General features: G+C 32.5%; 1 protein-coding gene across 3 annotated transcripts in view; it reads left to right on the plus strand.

The window, feature by feature from the left end:
• Positions 1-20,629, plus strand: part of LOC112464316 (complexin) — an 82,722-nt gene extending 62,093 nt beyond the window's left edge. For all 3 annotated transcript variants that reach the window (XM_025031254.1, XM_025031255.1, XM_025031256.1), the window contains exons 2-4: positions 8,000-8,163; positions 16,021-16,150; positions 17,330-20,629. In XM_025031254.1, the coding sequence (XP_024887022.1) occupies positions 8,000-8,163; positions 16,021-16,150; positions 17,330-17,403 (368 nt within the window). In that variant the 3' untranslated portion in view covers positions 17,404-20,629. The remainder of the gene's footprint in view (positions 1-7,999; positions 8,164-16,020; positions 16,151-17,329) is intronic.
• The last annotated feature ends 1,312 nt before the right edge of the window (positions 20,630-21,941 follow it).

The raw sequence follows: 21,941 nt of genomic DNA on the forward strand, positions 1-21,941 counted from the left end.
CCCGTACCGGAAATGAACCAAGTATCAAGCTCAGAATCGATTTTCGAGAACTCGTGCTCACTGCTCGTCAAATGACAAGACAAAAAGTTGAATTTGTTTTTCAAGTTATTTCCTCATGAGGCAGAGTTATGACTGATAAATTTGTCTTAAAATGGCTGCGCATCAATCACAAACTCTGAACATTAAACGTTTCTATTATTTTGAGAATCCTAGAATAATAGATAGCTGAATTCTTCGTTATGTTCGAAAGTGTGGATTTTCAAATCGAGTTGTATAGACATTTGTCAATCTAATTTGACCTAAAAACTCATAATCAGTTGTAACTCGCGATGCATTTAATGATCGAATCAAAGTACAACAACCATGTTGTTAAGCGATCGATGCTCACTGCGATTGAACTTGAAGCCGCATCAATAGAAGCAAATTCTGGAGATGTGGTTAATTACGTCGGAGTGGCTTAATCAAGACTACTTGACCTAAGCTCACGGTAACCAGATGCTAGCTATGCTTGGTAGCGCGAGCAAACGTGTCAATGAATGAGAATGTATTAGATTACGCCATTCGATCGGTTGTTGCCATCAGATAATCGTATTCGTACTTCGTGCTGCTGTTATGACTAATAGACTGTACAAGTATGCAAAGTTACATAAATTGTGATGTTAAATGAGACATTTTTATACCAAACATGTGTTATTAGCAATAAACCAGACCGTATATGTATAATACTCTTTAATATAAATTTAACATATTGACTGTATTCTCTTTCGAGACAGTTTTCTTCTGAATTCAAGTGCAGATAATGCTATCAGTATTAAATTTTGCATGTTATTTTTTGTAAGATTGGTAAATAGCTTCACTATTTTTGTTTTTCTGCGTGATGCACACCTACGTACGTTATCTTTATTTTTATGGAAAATTAGCAGAGAATAAGTCATAATAGATGTGAAAAATGAAAGGAATTATTTATTAAAAACGCCATTAAATAAAAAAGGAATTATAAGAAAATGATTTAATGGTATCCTTATTTATAATAAAGTAACGTTAAAGAAAGAAAAATGCAACGCGTGTAAAATAATAATAAAAGAAAGCAAAAATTTTCTAATATTTTATATAAAAAGATCTCACCGAGTTTAAAAGCTTTTGGATCGTTTATCGTATTATCTTCGGATATTTTACGGTCGAAACGTATCGAGGTTTTCTGGTAATATAATCCAATCCTTCCCTCCAAAACGGCAACTTTTCGCCCTTCTCGAGGGGGACAATGTGAACGTGCGCCAATATAATCGTGCGAGTGGGCACAGATCCGAGTTCAGGCAGATTTGCATGCAAATCGGATCTCGCAGAAGGTAAAATCTGGGACCAGTTTTTCCGAGACTGCGGCCGATTTCGCGAATTATTTCGATACGTCAGAATTGATACTGTTCTGTTCCCTCCCTCCTCTCTTTCTCTCTCTCTTCCCCTTTCCTTTTCACTTTCGCCCTTTTTTCTCTCTTTCTCTCTGTTTCGATGTGCAATCTCGACAGAGAATAAGTGAATCAGAAAATAAAGTGTTGTAGTATATAATCCTGAACTCTACTAGAAGCAGGGATAAAATATTGCAACGTATTTGTGCTCATGTAGTAACCATGGTATCTGTTGTTGGATAATAATGAAAATATAGTCATAAAAATCGTGTTGAAGAATTAATAGCATTTTCTGTTTAATGCGTTACTCGTAATATTCAATTATTATGTTAAAATCTCTCAAGAAAGAATACGTCGTTGCTATCGGAATCAGCATGTTTTCACTGTTAAAAGCATTCCTGGAATTTTCCAATTAAAATACTAGCCGTTGATTTAAAACTTTTCTTAACACAACAGGTATTTTGTACGACTTAGCAACAAGAGAATCTTTTATTTTTCCTTCTTGTAAATATCTTTTGACGTTTTGGTCATTTCCTTGACAAGAACTTTTTAACGAAAAATTTAATTATATTGATCTTATTCTTTCTCAAAATTTCATTTGACATTTCCGACACGGTGAAAAGACACGTTAAACACGCGAATAATTACTATATAAACGCATTGTTCACATACTATCAGAATGAAACGTATGTATGAAACGCAATGGAGGGATAAAAGATTAATTGTGTTATGTACTTTATCGCGCATTCAATGCTACAGGGTTAGAAGGAAATATACATGTTTGCGAACCACATAGCTGCCGGACCACGTATTCCAATTTGGCATTCTTGCATTTTTAAAAAGCGCATCATGCATTTATAAAGCTTTATTACACGGCCAAAGGAAAAGTAGCTAGTTACAAAGTTCGATAAAAATGTTAAACCTATATATGTTTATATATAATATGGTACAAGAGAATTGCTCTACCTTGCACATGCATTACTTGCACGCTAGGCAAAATATCCTTGAGTCGAAGGCGCATATATAAAAGAGAGATGCTATCGTAACGTGCTACAGACCGCATGTGTATACCAAACCTAAACTCGCACGAAAGGAGATAACGAACGAGAATACTTACATGTAGTTGTGAACGTGTACAGTGCACGTTATCCCAACATTATATATATCCATGTTAGAAGAAAAAGGTACCTTACTTCATGTTACAAAGTCGAGATTGAAAGTCAAAATTAGTATTATCTCAACATAAGTATTTTTAAAATTTAATTAGGTAACTGGAAATTATATAAATAGAAAAATACAAGACTTATTATATAGATACTATTACACAGGTAATATTATCATATAGATTATCTAAAAAAGATTACGAGAACTTTTTTATTGTACCTATATATGTATTTTGCATTATGAATTATTTTACAATTTTGTAAAATGTAAAGCATTTCCACGTCATATTCTGAATGCAATATTGATGCGATCGGCTTATTAAACCACACTAATGGATCCTCTAGATTGATTCATAAATTATATTAAGTTTTATATTATATTGCATTAGATAATAATTATCACTGCGATTTAAAAAGATGAGATTGCACAACAGTTCAATTAAAAGTTAAAACTGATTGAGTGCATAAGCGTGGAATAAAAACTTTGACACATTGAATTGACTATCGTTGATTTGATTATCAGCTATATACGTGAAGTACAGAATTTCTTCCAGCTCGCAAGCCATTCATACATGCAAACGGATAATCCGTCCGATTCAGATGGTTGTCCAATTCCTTTTTTTTTTACCCAACCAAGTGGTGAAACAGCCAATACGATCGTCGTCCAACGAGAAACGAGGTGACCGTTTCGATACGGGGCGACTCGTTTGAAATCTCGCAGTAAATTCGTTTCTCCAACATCTGCGCGGCGGTGATTGGACGGCGGATTGTTCGATAAAGCGGCGATCGGCGTTAGCATCCAACTCGAGCTCGGGTGGGCGAATGAAACCGAGAGAGGGTGGCAAAAGGCTGACTTTCTCTTTCGCGGTTTGTTCGCGCTGAAATAGAGCGGTTTTGTTCTTATAAAGGCTAGTTAAAATGCAGATTCTATCAGTCGCTTCAAATGAAGACATACCTTGCGTGCATCGTGACTGACGCGCGTGCGGCTTTTATATAAAATTGTCTTCAAAGGAAATAGAATTTTAACGAAATTGTAAATGGGGAGTATCGATAAAGAACCACGTCGATACAGACGACGCCATAGTTTTCTCTGATCAATTTTCTCCAGTATTATGCACAGCACAGGAATGTAATAATTTGGTGTCTTTGGTGATGTATTTGATGTAGCTTGGGGTGAACAAAATTTATTATTATATATATTTGGTGGATATGATAGAAGATGTTCTATTAGTCTATTTCGCGAATAAAAATTTATTATAATAATTAACGGATAAATATACTTAGCGAATATAATAAAAAGTGTTCTATTGATATGCGCGGCGTGTAAAATTCATCGTAACGTCCGATGAATAAAACAGAAAGCTATATTTCTGGCAAGTTATAGCCAGATATACGACGCCGCATCTGCTTATCGACTCCGCAGCTGCTCGCTATTTCCCATGGATGTCCCGTATAACGCGGCGCATTTGTTTATCGCTCACGAATGACATTTTAATTTCCCAACCATTTGTAATAGAGGTCGTTACGAATTTGTGCTGCGAGATGCAGATTCAATTAGATACCAATGACAATGCCGAGCAGAACAGCGAATGTTCGTGACACTGGGCCGCAGGTGTTTCAAACGACCGGCCTTCTGTGTTCGGAAATGGTATTTACTACTAGCGATTGGTCGGAATTCACTCGGATCGGACGCGCGTTACATCGAACGCGTTTCGAACAATTGCCATAGTACTCTTATTATTAATTATTGCGACTCTTGCTTATAAGAATCCCCTATTATTCACGCGATAATGAATATTTTCTAAATCTAAACCAACTGAAGACAGAGTGTAGATTACCATGATTTGAAGGAACCACACGTATGTTGGGCGAGATCACTTTTTTTACGTTACGAGGTTCAAAACCGAGAGAAACAGCGGTTCGTTCATCGTCGTCACGATACACTAGACGATTTCACTCGTAGAGCCCGGCACTAAAAAGGATTTTAGTTTTTCGAGTAACTACATAGAAACCATTTTATTTGAAATACGTGTGAGCTGTTTCTCATTCGTATCTCGTACCTTTGTTCGATATTTATATGTACATAAAAATATTTGTTTTACACAAAAATTTACGAGGTTTTTCAGTGTCATTTTAAACCTTATCTGTATTTGTCAAAACACAATCACGCACATTATTTTTGGTACTGTGATTTTTTTCCGTCACATTAATTTTTCTGTGCGAACTTACAGACAATACTGGATGTAGATAGCCATTACTGTTTACAGTCCTTTAATATAGCGCTCGTAACTGGGGTGCCAGCCCCGGAGGTATACACGGAAGTGTCGTCACACTTGTTATTTCCCACCGGAAACACGGCATGCGCGTGTATATAGCGTGTACAACGTTGTCACACTATTAATCCTTTTAGGATTAGGGTTTATGATATATGCCACATACGTAGCCTGACAACTAAGTTTGTAGGTAAAACTTATTTATATTCAAATACAGCTCGTTCAAAATTATCTCTTTCGAAATACGATTCTTTTTCGTCTGCGCACTTATTCCGGTGAGGATTCTGACATTAAAAGTACTTTTGACAAAAACATTGTTTCGAAACAATAGAACACGCTATTGTAAATATATCTTTCAGTAAATATAGCTTTTTTTTTTAACATTTTCTTAAAAATTTTGTGACAAAATGATATATATTACACCTGTTCTTTACTTTTTGTGTAAAATTTCAAGTTTTTGACGTTCTAAAGAGATCTTTCATTAAATACATAAGTACTAAGCATAATATTGACACACTAGGAAATTATAAGGGATATTGTCGAGAAATGAAATTAACTACGTACTTTCAACTTTCAATATCGCATTATCCGTCGCGATGTATAATTTACGGGCGATAATTGTATTATAACAACGGCGCCTTATGTACTTGCATTCGGTACTTCAAATTCTCAATCAGATTCGGTGACAAAATATGACTTTTTAAATAAACATTACGCGAAGAGGTCACAGTTTTATTCAACTTATAATCATCTGGCAAAAGTCATCAGTTGGTTAAACAGAACCTAAGTAAAATATAAATTAGTTCTGATGACACAAGTATTATAATTCAGATAAAATATTGGTAATATCATGTTTAGAAACGGGTGTTGATTATGTACAGTATTGATTATCATATCGCACGAACACCTGGCTCTTGTTGAGCTGAATTCCCTATTTGCGAAAAAGATATATTTACAAATTAGCAAACCACACATTTCAAGAAAATTCAGAAATTGTCAAATTAACAGAATGCATTGAAAGATTAAGGAAAAACTCTGAATTCAAAAAAAAATTCCGTCCGTTATGATAAAATGGCCTATACATCACCTCTGGCTAGCGACGTCATGAAATTCTCTGGATAACCACCGGAGAATTTCATTTTGTCAAATAAAACTTGTTCGTGGACAGTTTTGCCGGACATAGAAGTGAGTAGGGGAAAACCGCAGGAATTCCGTTATTAATCTTTTTCAGAGACGCGGAATGCGTTTTTTTAAATCGTGCTGCGCGCAATTTTCAAATATGCTGCGTATTTCCGCGACGGCGTATTTCTCAGCTTAGTGGAAATTTCATTAAATAAAATTCAGTCTTAACACCTTCTGTTCTGTTTTTCGCGTCTTCATCCTTAATTCGTAAGTTAAACGTTTGCGAAATTATTAACTATATATATACTAAATAAAATCCCTAAGAGAGAGGAAAAGATATTGAGACTTTCTGTAGTGTTGCAATATCACGCAAATTGACAGCAATGTTAGAAAGTTTCGCTGCAAAATTGATCACACAGATGTTTACGAATTCATGTTTCTTAAGAGTGCGCTAATATTTTCATTCGACTTTCGAACTTAACTTCATGAAAAACTTGAACGGATAGACTTGCTTTTCGAGACTCTTCTTCGATGAATCGCGTCGAACTTTCTTATACTCGGACTCGCTTCTCGATGCGATTAGATTCGGAAATGTAACTCCCTCGAAAGAGCAAATAAACTCCTTCGAGATTCTTGAAATTTCAAAAACGATCTTGTTACTTCTTTAATTATAGTTTGCATATTGAAATCAGGATTACTTATCGGTTGCCACTTCTCTTCAATTTGAAATAATAAAATCTAAGTATTATATGCAAATGTATAATATTTCTTTCTTTATTTTATTTTGCATTATATAATTCTTTTAAGATAATAATTTTTAAATCTTTTAGTTTTTTATATTATTTAAATAATATTACACATTTTAGTTATTTTGTTTTATCTAGCTTTAGTTCCTTTCTCTCCAATCCACATTTGATATAATATATCTTGTAAAAATATCTTTTAATATACTAGATATTACATAGTGGATTGCTTTGAGCTGAAAGATGGCTTTGTGCTGAAAGAAAAGAAAATCTTTTCTATATGAAAAAAGCATTCAATTTTTCTAGAACCTAGGACATCCTGCACAAAATGTGTAAATTAAATATATTTTGGTTGATATGTATGCGGAATATATATTTTACTATATAATAATCTATATAATCCTTTAATTAATATTATATAATCGACAATAATAGTTGATTATTATTACGGTATTATGCATACTGTGACTAATTATTCCTATTGTGTATTTCATCGGAACAGGAACGTTGCTTAAAGTTATACCGCGAATTTGCTTATTATCTCGCTACTCCTCAAAGCTGAAGTTTTAGCCGACAATGAACGAAAGGGCAACGAACAAAATTGAAACAGAAAGATAAATCGGACTTCAAAGTATCTTTTCAACTCGTGGAAAGCAGCGCAAATACGATGAGCACGATAGGAGTGAAGGAGAGAAAACTGTGAATTGGCGCCGAGATAGAAGTAGTATTAATTTCCTCAAAGCACAGAGATTCCGCCACATCTTCTCCGAAATCTTATTTTTTTTCTTTGTCCACTTTTTAACGCCTGCAATAACGCAGCTAGTTTCGCTAGACTCGAAAGAGGCGGAGAACTGTCTTTTATTAAATTCTAAACATTCACGGACAAAATAAATTTTTGATTCTCAGGAAATTAAATACATAGTTACTAAATTACATGTAATCTGAGATGATTATATTCGTAAATGTATCTTCCTCGTATTAACATAGAAAATTAACTAGTTTGGAAATGCGATAAAATATGTAATTAATCTTTTATCTTTGCTACATAAGTATGTTTTGTTTGGATAATATACATAACGTTTTAATTATTTGTATAACGTATTGGAAATATTAAATAATATTTTCAAATACATTGAAAAATTATGTAAATTTTTTAAAAATATTTGTTTAATTTTGTAACTGTCATAAAGATATTATAATGTCAAATATAAAATTATCAGTCTATACAATTGTACAATTTGATATATTTTGAGAAAAAGACATATATATAAATGTTTTTTCTCTTTATTTTGTAGGCGCGGTAGGTGGCGAAGGAGGTGACGAGGATGACAAGGAGAAGGAAGAGGAGGCCGAGAGAGAGAGGCAGGAGGCCATTAGGGAGGCCGAGGAGCGAAGAAAGGAGAAACATCGTAAAATGGAGGAAGAACGAGAGAAGATGCGGCAAGAGATCAGAGATAAGGTCAGCAAAGACGATTTTGCTATAGCAAATCTTTTGCTTTCAGCTGAAAAGAGTTATCGGATCGCTCCGAAAATGACTCAAGTTCGATTTTCGTACACTCATTCAATTAGAACTCTCATCATCACCCTTTGCAAACTTTGTGTTGTAGAATTTAATGTTATTTACGTACTAAATTATTGCTCGATTTTTAAATCGTCGTTCAAATTATTTCATAAAAATGTAACGTTCTCTAAAAAATATTACTATCTACTAATTAGTTATCAATTAAAGAAATGCTATAATTCTAGGATATCAGGACAGGTTTAAATATCTTTATTAATATTTGATGCAAGATAGTATCCAAAAACTCACAGAACTGCCATATTGGAAACTGTTTGTTTGTAGCTTTTGTTATTAAAACGTACTATATTCGAAGGTATTGTGAATCATATTTTTCAGTTAATTACAAGTGGATTTTGTTCCTGACTATAAATATCAGAGTACGTGTTTGAATATCGCCACGTGTTTCTCCCGCATTTTCCACAAGAGTCCTCGATTTCATCTGGGTCATGTCAACGTGGTTGACTCCGTCCTGACAGGACAATACATCAGGATTGATAATGGCGCGATCCAACGTGCATTTTACATCTCTTTCGTTCTCCCTCTCTCGTTCCCGTTCCTCTTTTTATCCACACATTTATTTCCCGCCAAACCGGTGAATGCGTTGGAAGCTTTTTGCGAGATCCCGTCGGCGTATATTGTTCTAGCCCGTTTGATCAATGCTTCGACGGATTCTATTTTCTACGTGATTCAACTTCGTGATTGCTTTGTCCTCTAAAAAATGTCAAGTGGGCCGACTGATCGACTCAGCTTTAACGAAAACTCGAGAGGGGTATCGATATTAGCACTCTTCTCGCGCGTCATTAATTCTTACATTAATATGGAATAAAGATTAATGAATGTATACATGAACACATGGCATAATAGCGGTGTAGCTGTGAATGTTTTTTTATATTTCTTACAACGAAATAACGTTTAATTTATATTTATATAATGAAATGCTAGGACTTGTTACGAGATAGAAAATTGATGGTAGATTTACATTTTCCTTCACCGATATTTGCCCAACTGGGTTAGTGGCGTGGGATTTTGCGTGACGTTAATTGGAGTGGAAACGCGATTATCTCGTATGTAAACAGAAAATGATATCGTTGAAGGTACCAAACGCGTAATTCGACGTTGCGGGACGCAGTTTGATCTGTGTATGTGGCACACCGACCGCACCGCTGCAGTGTATACTGTAATTCCACATGCGGAAGTGGTCGCCGAGTGGTTAAATGTTTTAACCATTATCACGGCGGAGTTGAGATTTAAATCCCCGGAGGATGTCTTAGATCAATTAAATCGATGGATGAGTAGTAAGCACGTGCACGCTTCTACGAAACCCGATTTAATGATTCGAGAATTATTTAATCTGATCGAAGACCTGGTACGAAATATCAAACAACATTGAGATATAAAGAAATGCGCAAAAATTTAAAGATTTAGACAAATATAAACATCTGAAAGGTGATAATCCTACGAATTTAAGCATTTTGAAATATTAAAACTTAATCGAGCGAAATTTAAACTTGGACAAACCTTGAAGAACTCACGAAATGATAAAACGGTACTAAAGAGACCAGCTAGAATTGGACAAATGTAATAACGAATAAAAGCGAATTCCAGCGGCTTCATTACTCTGCGAAATTTAGATTAAAAAACGTCTTTTAACGCGATGGTGTTTCAAGATTCGTTTATTCCTCCGCGGTTTTATTCGTAAAGCAGGAAGATCTCGGCGGAATATAATTAACACTAATGGCAGCTTCATCATAGGCGAAAGACCCACCTTCAAATCCTTTCCGTCTCGGTAGAAACATGATTCTTCGAAAATGAGCGGAAAAGATTGAGACGCGAGAGCCGTGATCTCTCATGAGAATAAAGCATCCACTATTCCTGCGTAGCAGTGGAAGAGGCTTTGGCATGGTAATCGCATTGGGTCAAGTCAAATCCGATTTCCTATCTCGACTAATGAACGAAGTGGGACTTTGTTATAGCCAAGTCCTTGCGCAATTTGAAAATATTCTTTTATTATTTTATATTTGCAAATTGATCTCGAGAACTTGTCATCGGGGGGAACAGCGTATGTAATACAAATACAATATATTATTTAAGCTATATATATGCATATATAATAAATGAAAAAATATATATTATATATTATATATATTTCATCTTTTTTATTTATTTGTATCAATATATAGTATGCTATCTATCATGCTGTATTAGTGTAAATATATTACTTCGCAACATTTATCATCACATCAGAACTATATACAAATTAGACCCATTAATATTTATAAAGTACAATTATATCTGTTTTGCGATTGCCTTACATTTTTTACTAATTGTAAGTTGGGAAAAAATATGTTTGAATATTTTTCGAGAGAAGATAGTTTTAAATCTACAAACACACATACAGAGTAAATCCTTCAAAAAGCACTGACATTAAAAAAAGCACTGAATCTTTCTCTCATCTTCCATCAGAAATAATGTTACTTTTAAAACCTGATAATGCTAAATAAATAAAAAGAGAATGGTGAAGGAGAGAAAAAGAGAAAGATAGAGAGAGATTTCCAAAATTCCGGTTATCAATCTAATATTGTTCGCGTTTCACATTATACTTTGAGAAAATATTATACTACATCTGGTACTTATTCTCTCTGCTCCCTCATTGGCCTTCTTCGTCCTCAACGGCATCTCGAAGACAAAAGGAACACATTATTACGTTGTCGTTACCAGTTTCTATCAACATCATTGTTCTTGTTACAACACTTTTATTTTATTTTCTCATATATTTTATCGAATGATTATACTATATCGTTCGTTCTTCGTTCACACACTCCGTTCACACGTTCAAGTTCACAGCTTCTCTTTCATTTGCTTTTTCTTTTCTTTTCCTCTTTTCTACTCTTTTCTTTTAATAGATACTATTGAGCAGAAGAAATGATGATGCAAATAACATTTGAGAAAAGGATTTTAATCTGCATTCCAGTTGAAATATTTTAATTGAAAGGTTTTGTGAACAACGGAAACATTGTTAAAATAAATATATACATATACACAAAAGAAATCTACTTTAAGGGGATCCTATAGCGAAGGCCGAACTTCCTCGACGTCGGTAATGTCAACATTTCTAATCCTGTTTTCTATGTTATATATCTATGTCTGTCCTTGTCTAACCAGAGGCATCTGTCTTTGTTCGATTGCTGCGCCATCTCTTGCTACACGCAATACTGCTTATCCTGTCAACCTAAATGTGCTTTTGCTTAATAAAACTTCATTTTACGGAATCTTTTTTTCTAGACGTTGAATCTTAGTTTTATTTACACGATATTGTTCCTACATGTTGTCCCTACGTCGCCTTGGTGTCATTATATATATATAAACTGCAGTAATTTTGTTATTGTCGTCAGATGACAGTTGTATGTGCCCAAATTAGTAAAATTTTTAATTTTTTTTGGTTCCCGATATGAAATCGTACAACGCGATGTAGATTTTTGTGCGTACTTTAATTCTAGACCAAAAACTTGCAATTCTGTAAAGCCAATTCAAAAATTCCTTAAAATGAAAAAATGTCGGTAACTACCGCCACTATAGGATCCCCTTAAAGAAGCATTAATATATATAAAAGTTGAAACTCGAATTAAAATAAAAGTTGCTTTATCAGTGAATGTGTTTTGTGAATGTATTTGTCAGATCATAATAAGACCACAATTAAAGAGAATGATGTTATATGTAGAAGTACCTATAAATTGATATATGAGAACAGTTTATTATTAACCTAGTCTTGATAAAATTTTCAACGCAACTAACGTAAAGCAATCTATGGCGTCTATGTCCAGCCTCGCGTTGGCGTTTTCAGTCAGTCAAAACGATTGCAAATTGCATGGAATCAGGCACGATCGATTGGCAGTAACATTCAGCATAGCCTATATGCCTTCAAAGGTTGCGTTAAATAATTTACATGCTAAACCGACGCGAGGAATAGTGTAACTTCGAAGAAAGCTGAATCCATTGGGATATTGTATCCCGGATATTGAAATAAAAAACCGATAACGCTGAAAATTTTACGTGTAGAAGTCTACTTAAGTAAAATAGGGCAGTCATCGTTATAAGTGGCAAGTTCGGCATTAACCATATCATAATTAAGGTCTAAGGTGATTGATCGTTCCTGTTGAACACGCGTATCCTAGTAAATGTCAAAGATAATCTCCGAGGAAGGAAGAGGAAGCATCAAATGTGACAATGCAGGCGAGAAGAAAGAGGCGACGATGAAGCGAACTAGAAGAGAGAAGATTGAACTTAACTGGGGTCAAATTGACTCTAGTAGGGAGTCCCTGCATTCAATATGGCGACTTCCTAATAGAGTCAGGCTGACTCCTTTTAAGACGTTCACCAAACGAGGAACCGTCTCATGAAAGTACCTGACAGCGTGTGCTTTATGAACGAAGTTAAGGCCATTTAATTTACAAAGCATCAGTTAATTTAATGGTATCAGGATAGAAGTATCGCGAGTAGATCTGCATGTACTGGTTTGTGAAAAACAGAGCGGCAATAAACGTTGATTGATTAAACACGAGAAAAAAAGGATTTGCTACATTAGCCAATCTTTCGTTACTATATATTGACAACTAACATTTTTTTTGTTGCGAGAGCTAATTAATTTAGCAATAGTATAAGCAAAACCTTTTGTTGCAATAGCAAAAAGTTTGCTACTCGTAGCAAGACCTTTTTCTCCGTGAATGATCGATTGGATCTGTCACTCGTACAAATTATATCAGTTTATTTTACAAATAAAATCTTAGAATTTACATGTATATTATTTATGTCTGTGTGCATAATCGAGAATTAATTTTTTTATATCTACTGTAGGATTATTTAAATACATGTTTACGAATTAAAAAAATGTAATTAGTATATATACGTAGATTTTCAAGAAAAAGATCACGCGCAATACGATACATATCTTTTGAAGCCTACTATAACTCTGAATCCCGACAGAGATCTCGGATTCCAATTTTCCTATCGCGGTAATATGGCACCGTATCAGATCTTTCTGTCTATTTATAACACCGACAAAATTTATGATGTATATAGGGAGTATCGAGAAACCGTAATCTCTTCTTCCAATCTTCTCTTTGTCTCTGCATACTAATAATGCTTGTATTATAGATATAATAATGAATAGATTATGAGAGAAAAAAGGGGAGAGAGAGAAGATAAAAAGTTATAAATGTGTCAATATTGTCGATGAAACCTTGGAAATATTAGTAAAACATTAAATTTTTCAAAATTCGATAAAATATCAAAATATTATCTGTTCAATATAATTGTTTCATACTAAAATATTATCTATTCAATATAATTTATTTTATTTGGAGTAGCTAATAGTAAGAAAAAGAATATTTTTACATGAGTTAGTTACATAAGAGTGCAGAATACATCGAAACGAGAGCGTGAAAGGACGCAGGCCTCAAAAACGCCGCAGTGCGACTCACTCTGCGGGCTTCATGGAGGCAACACACTGTACTAATATCATTAGAATAAGCGAATGGCGCAAAACTTCAAGCAGTTGTTTATTCATTAATTGCTACCAAACGATTGTAATTATTGTATACAATTATTGTATACAATAAGTGTAATAGATATGCTACACAAAATTTAACTGTATATGATAATGTGCGATATTCGTAGTTTTTAGAGATAAGAATTATTTATACGTAAGTACAAGCAAGAAACCTTAATTATAAGAGGTATAATATATATAAGGAATAAGAAATATCCAATGTTCTAAAAAATTTAACTACTACTTATTAATAACTATTATATAATGTATATATGTATATAATTATACATAATTAATTAAATATAATTAAATATATATATATAGATACATAATTAATTAAATTTGATTAGAATTATTTACGCATTGATCCTCAGTTCTTTCTATTTTGTAATTATGTACTTTTTAAATTGTCTGGTTATTCTTAAAATAGTTATGTGTGCCAGCCAGATGTAACGCGTGATAAATCGCCGCGCAGCCATAATCCGGCGCATAATAATGTTCTCATAATTTCGAACATGAATGGACAGAAGCGGACGGCGGACGTACAGACGCAGATGCAAGAGGCGCGTGGATATGTTGCGCGTGTATCGAGGAACATTAATTAACGTCAGGATCAGAGCATCAGATTTGACGCTGCCACGTGGGGTACAGCGCTCGTTTATCCTTGCGCTATCTGTCTCCTCGATGTAACGCGTATTTTCGTTGAGAGATTGAGTTTGAAAGAGAACGTATTCTCGTCAAATATGTGCTAGAAATACTTTTGAAATTCTAGAAATTGAAGTACCAGTTAGAATATTAATTGATATTTTTTTTTCGATTCAATAAAAATGCAAATGCATTATTTACATTAGAAAGACTAGCACGGTTTATCGTACATTTTTTTGTATACATTTTTTAACATTCTCATTATTTCTTTGTCATTAAAAAAATTTTTTACGAGAGAAACGATATTGATTTTCCATCTCTTTGAAATATTAATCACTTTTAAAATATTAATATTCTTGATATAATAAAGAGACAATTAAATAAACATTGCTGACTGAATGTCATTTATATATGCTAACGAAATATATATTGATTGGAACAAAAAGAAGATTAACTGTACTTTTCATCGCGCTATATATCAATACCGTATAAGTTATAAGTTGAGGGAAGAAAACATATCTTGTACGTACTAATTTATCATATTACTTATTATAGGTTTGTGAAATGCGCCAATGATTTTTCTTCAACTATAGGGAATTAATGTATACTTAAGCGAACTAATGTAGGTATCTAGTAAGCAATAGATAAAGAAATTGCGTAATAAGTACATGATACGTGCGCAAAATGTTATATACCTACTATATAATTATAAGATACGCTATCCTACTTCATTGGCTTCCAATTGTTTTCTTGAATCGCAAAAAAAATATATATGTATATGGAGTTCAACGTTTTTTCTGAAATATATATTTTTTTTACTTTACAACGCGTTTTTTCTGAAAGCGACTCATCTGAAGGAAACAAAGGCACTCGTGACTTGCGCTGATGTCGAGTATGCGCTATTATCCGTTGCATAACAAATCATTTCACTGAAAGGCACCAATTATTAATGAGCCCTTGGTCAGCGGTACAACGTATACATATCCCATAGGTAATGATAATACTTGTATATGAGGCATATTCCTATACACGCGGCGGTAACGGCACTTGTACCATTAATGCTATGTCCAGCTTGCTCCGCAATCGAGCTTATTGTTGTACCAAGAATACAAAGCATCGATAGTATACGCGAAGACCATCGCTGCTTGTTGTAAATTGGATGTGTTAAATAGCAGTTAGAGAAAGAGAAAGAGGAGGTGGGAGGGAAGAAAAGAGGCAGATACTATTTGCTTGTTAAAATATAAATTAATACAATAAAGTAAAATAAATATTATATGATAAAAAATATGTAATATAAGATTTATTTATAAAAAATATAATGTAATATAAGAAAAATGTTAAATGTATGATATATAATTATATATATATTTATTATATAATTATAGTGTATAATAATAAATTTAAAAAGTAGGATAGCAAACTAATATTATAATAAATTGAAATACTTATTCATAAAGATCTTATAACATTATAAATGATTGAATAATCAAGTTTTTAACGTTGAAAAGAAAAATTGTAGGTTCTTCTATCTCACTTGATGAGATATTGTTTTTTTTTATTTGCAGTATAATATAAAGAAAAAGGAAGAGGTGCAAGAAATGCCACAGGAAGAGCCTAATCCTCTGATGCGAAAGAAGAAAACACCGGAGGAACTCGCGGCCGAAGCTGAAGCCGAAGACGAAGATGAGTTTACCAGTATGTAGTGCTCGCAATATTCTTTCAATATATTTAATATAGATTCAATAGATTTAAATCAGTCAAATTAGTTTTAACTTACAATTTTTCGAGTGATTATGAATAATAAAATTTTGTCCACTTTGAACACGTAAGATAAAGTAAAAATAAGACAAATGAGATCTCACAAGAGAAGATAATGTTCATTTTAATATGTTTAAAATCGTTATTGCTATCATTATCAAACTATAAAATGTTTTTTAAAGATATTGACATCAATTATACTAAATTCAGCAAAGCACTATATTGCACCTATGGATTTACAAAATTCGACGGGCTAAAAAATCTGACAAATCTTCTAATTTTGCAAACACGAATCTAATGCTACGACTACTTTCCATATCACTATTTATGAGAGAGCGTTGAATCATGTCTGTGTGAATATGTAGTAGAACCTTTAAGAACAAACCAAGTCCTTAGGGAAATTACTCTAAACCCATAACAACACTAGAGGGATTCAGAAACATCTACCAGCTGCCCAAATATGTTTAAACTCATATATATATATATATATATATATATTCGTTATATATATATATATATATATATATTCGTTAATTACTTATCATATCACACATTACATATAGCACATGTAAACAAGATTATTTTATTAGATCTTTATTGGATCTTAAAACTCTTAGAAATTAGGTCTAATTGTGAGACCCGGTAAAAATTAATTCTGTTCTACTCATTAAAATGGAATGTACAGCAATATTTTCTTATTGTTAGCTGCAAAAATACAATTATTTAATGTGTTCTAATTTTATTTGTATTTCATAACAACAATTTTAATTTATATATAATTCATTTTCATATTCACAAGAATACATAAGTGTAAATTAAAATTTGCGATAAAATAAATTTGAGATAAAATGAATTTCTGCATAATTACCTTTAAGAAAAAGCTAAAAACTGAAAAATTTGTTGTTTATTTAAATTAGAGGTTTTGAAAAGAGAATTACAATTTTTTAAACAAACAACTTTGTTAAATATAGATTTTTGTCTGTCGGGATTACAATAGATTCCTTTTCTTTTCCTTTATATACTTTTCTCTTTCTTTTTTTTTTCTTTCTAAAAAATATTTTATTTTGATTATCAATTTTTATAGACTTTGACACGTTCTTATTTTGACTGTTTCAGAATTGAGAAATACGATAGAAACGCAAGTGAATGAGATCAAGTCGCAAATTGAAAGTAAGTGCAGCCTCCAATGAGCCTATTGCATCGCGCGGTTCGCGAGAAAGATGACGACGACGTCGTACGTTATCATCGGACTCGTGTCCGCCCTGCTACTCGAAGGAGCAATGGAGGAAGGGGTAGCGGAAGAGATAACGAAGCAACGAGAAAGAGGAAAACTGATACGTGGAGTCACCAACGTTGGAACGCCATCGTCGTGCCAATCAATCGGAGATCAATTTCAACATTCGATTGGTCGATCATTGCTTAAAGCAAAATGAACGACGAAAATGAGCCAGAAGATAACCCAAGGATTAAAAAAAAAGGATTCTTAAAAGATTTTTCATTGCCGTCACAACTTCGGAAATCGAAAGAATCCTGTCGAGGATTTTATCCTGCTTAAGATTTGACGTTAAAAATGACAGAAGAATTATTATCTTTTACGCAGAGAAACGTTAAACGAACTGAAATTGAGAGAAGATTACTAACTGAGCATACAAAATGAAAACCTAAGAATGGATTCAATTCTAAAAGAAATCTTTAAGAAACTTTAAAATTTAATGCTGGTAAAATGTATCGACAATTCCAGTAAATTCAAATGTAATCATCCATTACAGGAACCTAATAATAAAATAACTCAAAACAAATATATATTACAAATATTTCAACCAAAGTATTAACTAAATGAACAGCAGAGCATGCTGTTAAATTTATACAGTAAATACCAGAAAATCAGAAGACAAAATAAATCCACAGAATAAGGAATGAGATTAAAAGATGCTTGTTGAGAAAATACAAAAACCAATTCTCTCGATACTTACGACGAGCAAATAAACTTCGAATCCTTAAAGACGGAAGAAATTCTCGACAGATGACCTGATGTTCTTCAGCGCAAAACGAAGAGATCCAGGCATTGACGACATTGAAGAGAAATAAAATTAATCACCAAAAGAATTCGACACAATGATTATTTTGAAAAGAAGCACGAAACAAAAAATAGACACGGTATGTCTTTTGAAAGAATGAAGATCGTGTAGCTAAATATCGCGGAGAAGAATTAGAAATCCAAAAGCTTAAGCTCATTTGATTCGGAAACAAACAATATGATAAAAGAAAAGAATATGTGTAAAAAAAACAAAAGGAGAGATGACTGAAATATTGTCGATCGTCGATGGTGTTCGTGAAGGGAAAATTTAGGGGGTAAAAAACGATGTAATCGACGATGAAGAAAAAAAAGGAAAAGAGAGAGAATGCTGACTCGACCAGAGTGTGATTTTTTTATGTAATTGTTGCAGTTAAAACGAAGTGTGAAGTGATGTTGTTTTATATAGGATAATTAGGTGTTCTGTAGAATGTGTTTAGATGTAGTATAGTTTATAACAAATCAATTATCTGGTATGACGAGTGAGGTATCTAACTGTAGATACTGAGTTATTTTCTATTTATAGTTGGTCTAGGTATTCTATAGTTATATGGAGAATTTTTGGCGCAATTTGGTGATTTAAAAACTATTACTTACTACAACTATTGATTATTACAGGAACTAATGATTCACTCTTTAATTATTACCAGTATTAATGATTTGTTTATCTAGATATTTTATGAAATATCTAGTTATTCTGTATTTCTGATGATCTAGTATTGCGAACGCTTCAGATATGTTAATTGATTCTCGGATGGGGATATAGTATATAGAAATTTTTAGAATGGTCTCAGAAATTTTTTGAAGAAAATTCATCGAGGCTTTCTAAGTTTCGTATCCGACGATTATAATTATAGAGTCTCACAGTTGCCGTACGACGATTACGGTTTTTGCATACCTAGCTAGGAAATAACAAGCGTGATTCGTGCGGTGACCAATTAGCTTCTCATTTTTCCGGAAATAAAAGATACGTAGCAGGAGGTGCTTCTTGCTACGTGCAACTATATTGTTGTTATTATGGTCTGTGTGCAAGTCGGTCAGACATCGGCTGTCAAATGGGAAACTTCGGAAGCAATTACATATTCGAATATGGACCTCGAAACTTCCCTATTAGATGGTCAATTAACAGCTCCAACGAATGCGTCGTACAAAAACTGTACTATGCTTTACATTGCTGCACTTATAGTCTGACTGTCTTTATTTTAATTGCTCTCCTCTTCTATCATATTTATAAATTCTTCTTATTTTAAATAATAATTATTGCTGCTTTTGACTGTAAAACTATGGGTTGCTAGCTATATATAAACTTCTTTAATCATGACGTAAAAAGGCAAGCTGTAACATCGTGTAAAATAAAACTTATTAGTAATCCAACTAAAAATTGGCCTCAAATGCAAAATTACAATACAAAACTAATTATATAAGAGAAAAATACAAAATTAAAATTTTTAGAATTATAAAAATGTAAAAATTAATGAGCGAATATTCGAGAGTGACACTATTAATAAAAATCAAGAAGTAATAATCTTACAAAATTATATAATTCTGTCGTCGATTAATCAACTAATTAATTTATATCGCCGATGCTAATGTTAGCAAGCATATTGATTTTCACTATTTGTGACCAATGTCCGATTTATATCCACTCTTAGTACACATACACACACACAATTATTATACTACTACCATTATATACTGTTATATTCACTATGGCTTCACAGCATATTGTCTTTTCATAATTGATACAAGTGAAATATAATACATTGAATGGACAAGATGTGCAATAAACATATCAAAGCCAGCTATATTTACGCGTTTAGTACGTTTAAGTTCAATTTATTGATAATAAATTACAAGTGATTTAAATCCACTAATCTGATCTATAAAGTACATGCAATATTGTTTTAATTGGTTAATTGATATGATAATTTATTTCTTCGCTAGCAGTCGATGTTTTATAGTTAAACGCTAATCTCTTTTTTTAGAAATAAAAATTTAATTATACATAATGCCGCGCTATCTGGTCGCGCAGCATACGACTCTCGAGATAGATATACACTTGCAAATATCACGTGCTCGAAAACGCCAGGTGCAGGGCGGGATATTTAGCTTCTCTCGCTCGTTATAAACAATAACGATAAAGTTTATATATGTATGTATATAAACATAAATGAAGAAAAAAGATGAAAGAAGCAAAAAAAAGAAACGTATGTTAGCGCGTTAAGTTTTTAGGGAAGATTTTTCGGATAGTGAAAAAATAATAACAATTGTAGTTGAGTTATGTAGTTGATAGAAGTTCGTTCGACGACTGTTTTAATACACTAAAGAGAGAAGAGAGAGAAGACGGTGATGAAGGAGTTCTTATTATTATTGTTATCGTTATTATTAATAACGCTACTATGATTATTAAAAATTGCTATATACTTACAAGTGAACACATCGAGCGCCACGGCAAATCACCACGAAATGCGAATAATGATAATTACTATAGTCCTCGCTCTGCCATTCGTCTAAAAATTGCAAGAGATTGTAATTTAATAAGACAAATAGTAATGGTGAAAAATACGATATCAATACAAACATTTTATTAAATTCGAAAACAGAAGAAAAGAAGGTCAATACGATTTAACTAATGAATTAATTAGAATTAGATTATTGGCTTTGCGTGTTGTTTCTTCTAGATTTTTTAAATTATTGATTCACACTCCATATTTTTAAATATTTTATTACATCTGGTTTAACATTACAAAAGAATTGTTATCTAGGTATAGATTATCGTTTCGAGATTATTGTGTTAAAACTATTAGGTTACTCGTCCAGAAGTTTATTATTGCGAGTTTTAAATATCTGTTTTGTTGTTAATTTTAAAATATTTAAATACATTTTTATTTGTATTTTAAGAAAAATTGTAAATTCTATGGTAATTTTTAAGATTTTCAAAAATTGTTATGTTACATTAATATTAAAATTTAATTATATTAATGTTAAATTAAATGCAAGTAAAAAAGTTTCTTTTGCCTTAGCTAATTTTATTTTTGTGCGGAGGTCACATCTAATTTTTTAATTATTTGTAATAACAGACACACATGCACACATATGTTGGAATAGGTATGCCGTAAAAATGAAAGCAGAGATAAACAATGAGAGGGAAAAAAGACGTTTAGTATATTGTAGAACCATTTTTGTACAGAAGACAGAGAAACGAAATGTATTTTCTTATTTGGACGTGTTAAATTCATATACATTCTAACATTTCCTTAATCCTCGAATGAGAGGGGCATGATAGAATGAATTAATAATACATTCAATTCGTAAATGATAAATAACAAATTGATGATAAAGTGATAAATTGGTTTTACCATTGACAGGGTGAGGTCAAAATGCTCTAATGATAAAATATTATAGTATCTATGTATATGCTTGTTCTTTTCAATTTTTATTTATTGACTTACTTTGTTAATTAATTTTATGAGTATTTTTTAAACTTTCTAAATTTCTACTAAATAGCTCGATAATTGAATTTCGTGACAAATTTTCATGATTTTTATGACTTAAAATTAAAAGTTTTCTTTATTTGATTATCTAAACAAATTGTATTTGATATAAGTTGGATTTTAAAGCTTAAAAGACTGAAGTTTAACAACAAAGTTAGTG

The sequence above is a fragment of the Temnothorax curvispinosus genome, unplaced genomic scaffold, assembly GCF_003070985.1.
Source record: "Temnothorax curvispinosus isolate PA1 unplaced genomic scaffold, ASM307098v1 QBEX01014079.1, whole genome shotgun sequence".
NCBI lineage: Eukaryota > Metazoa > Arthropoda > Insecta > Hymenoptera > Formicidae > Temnothorax > Temnothorax curvispinosus.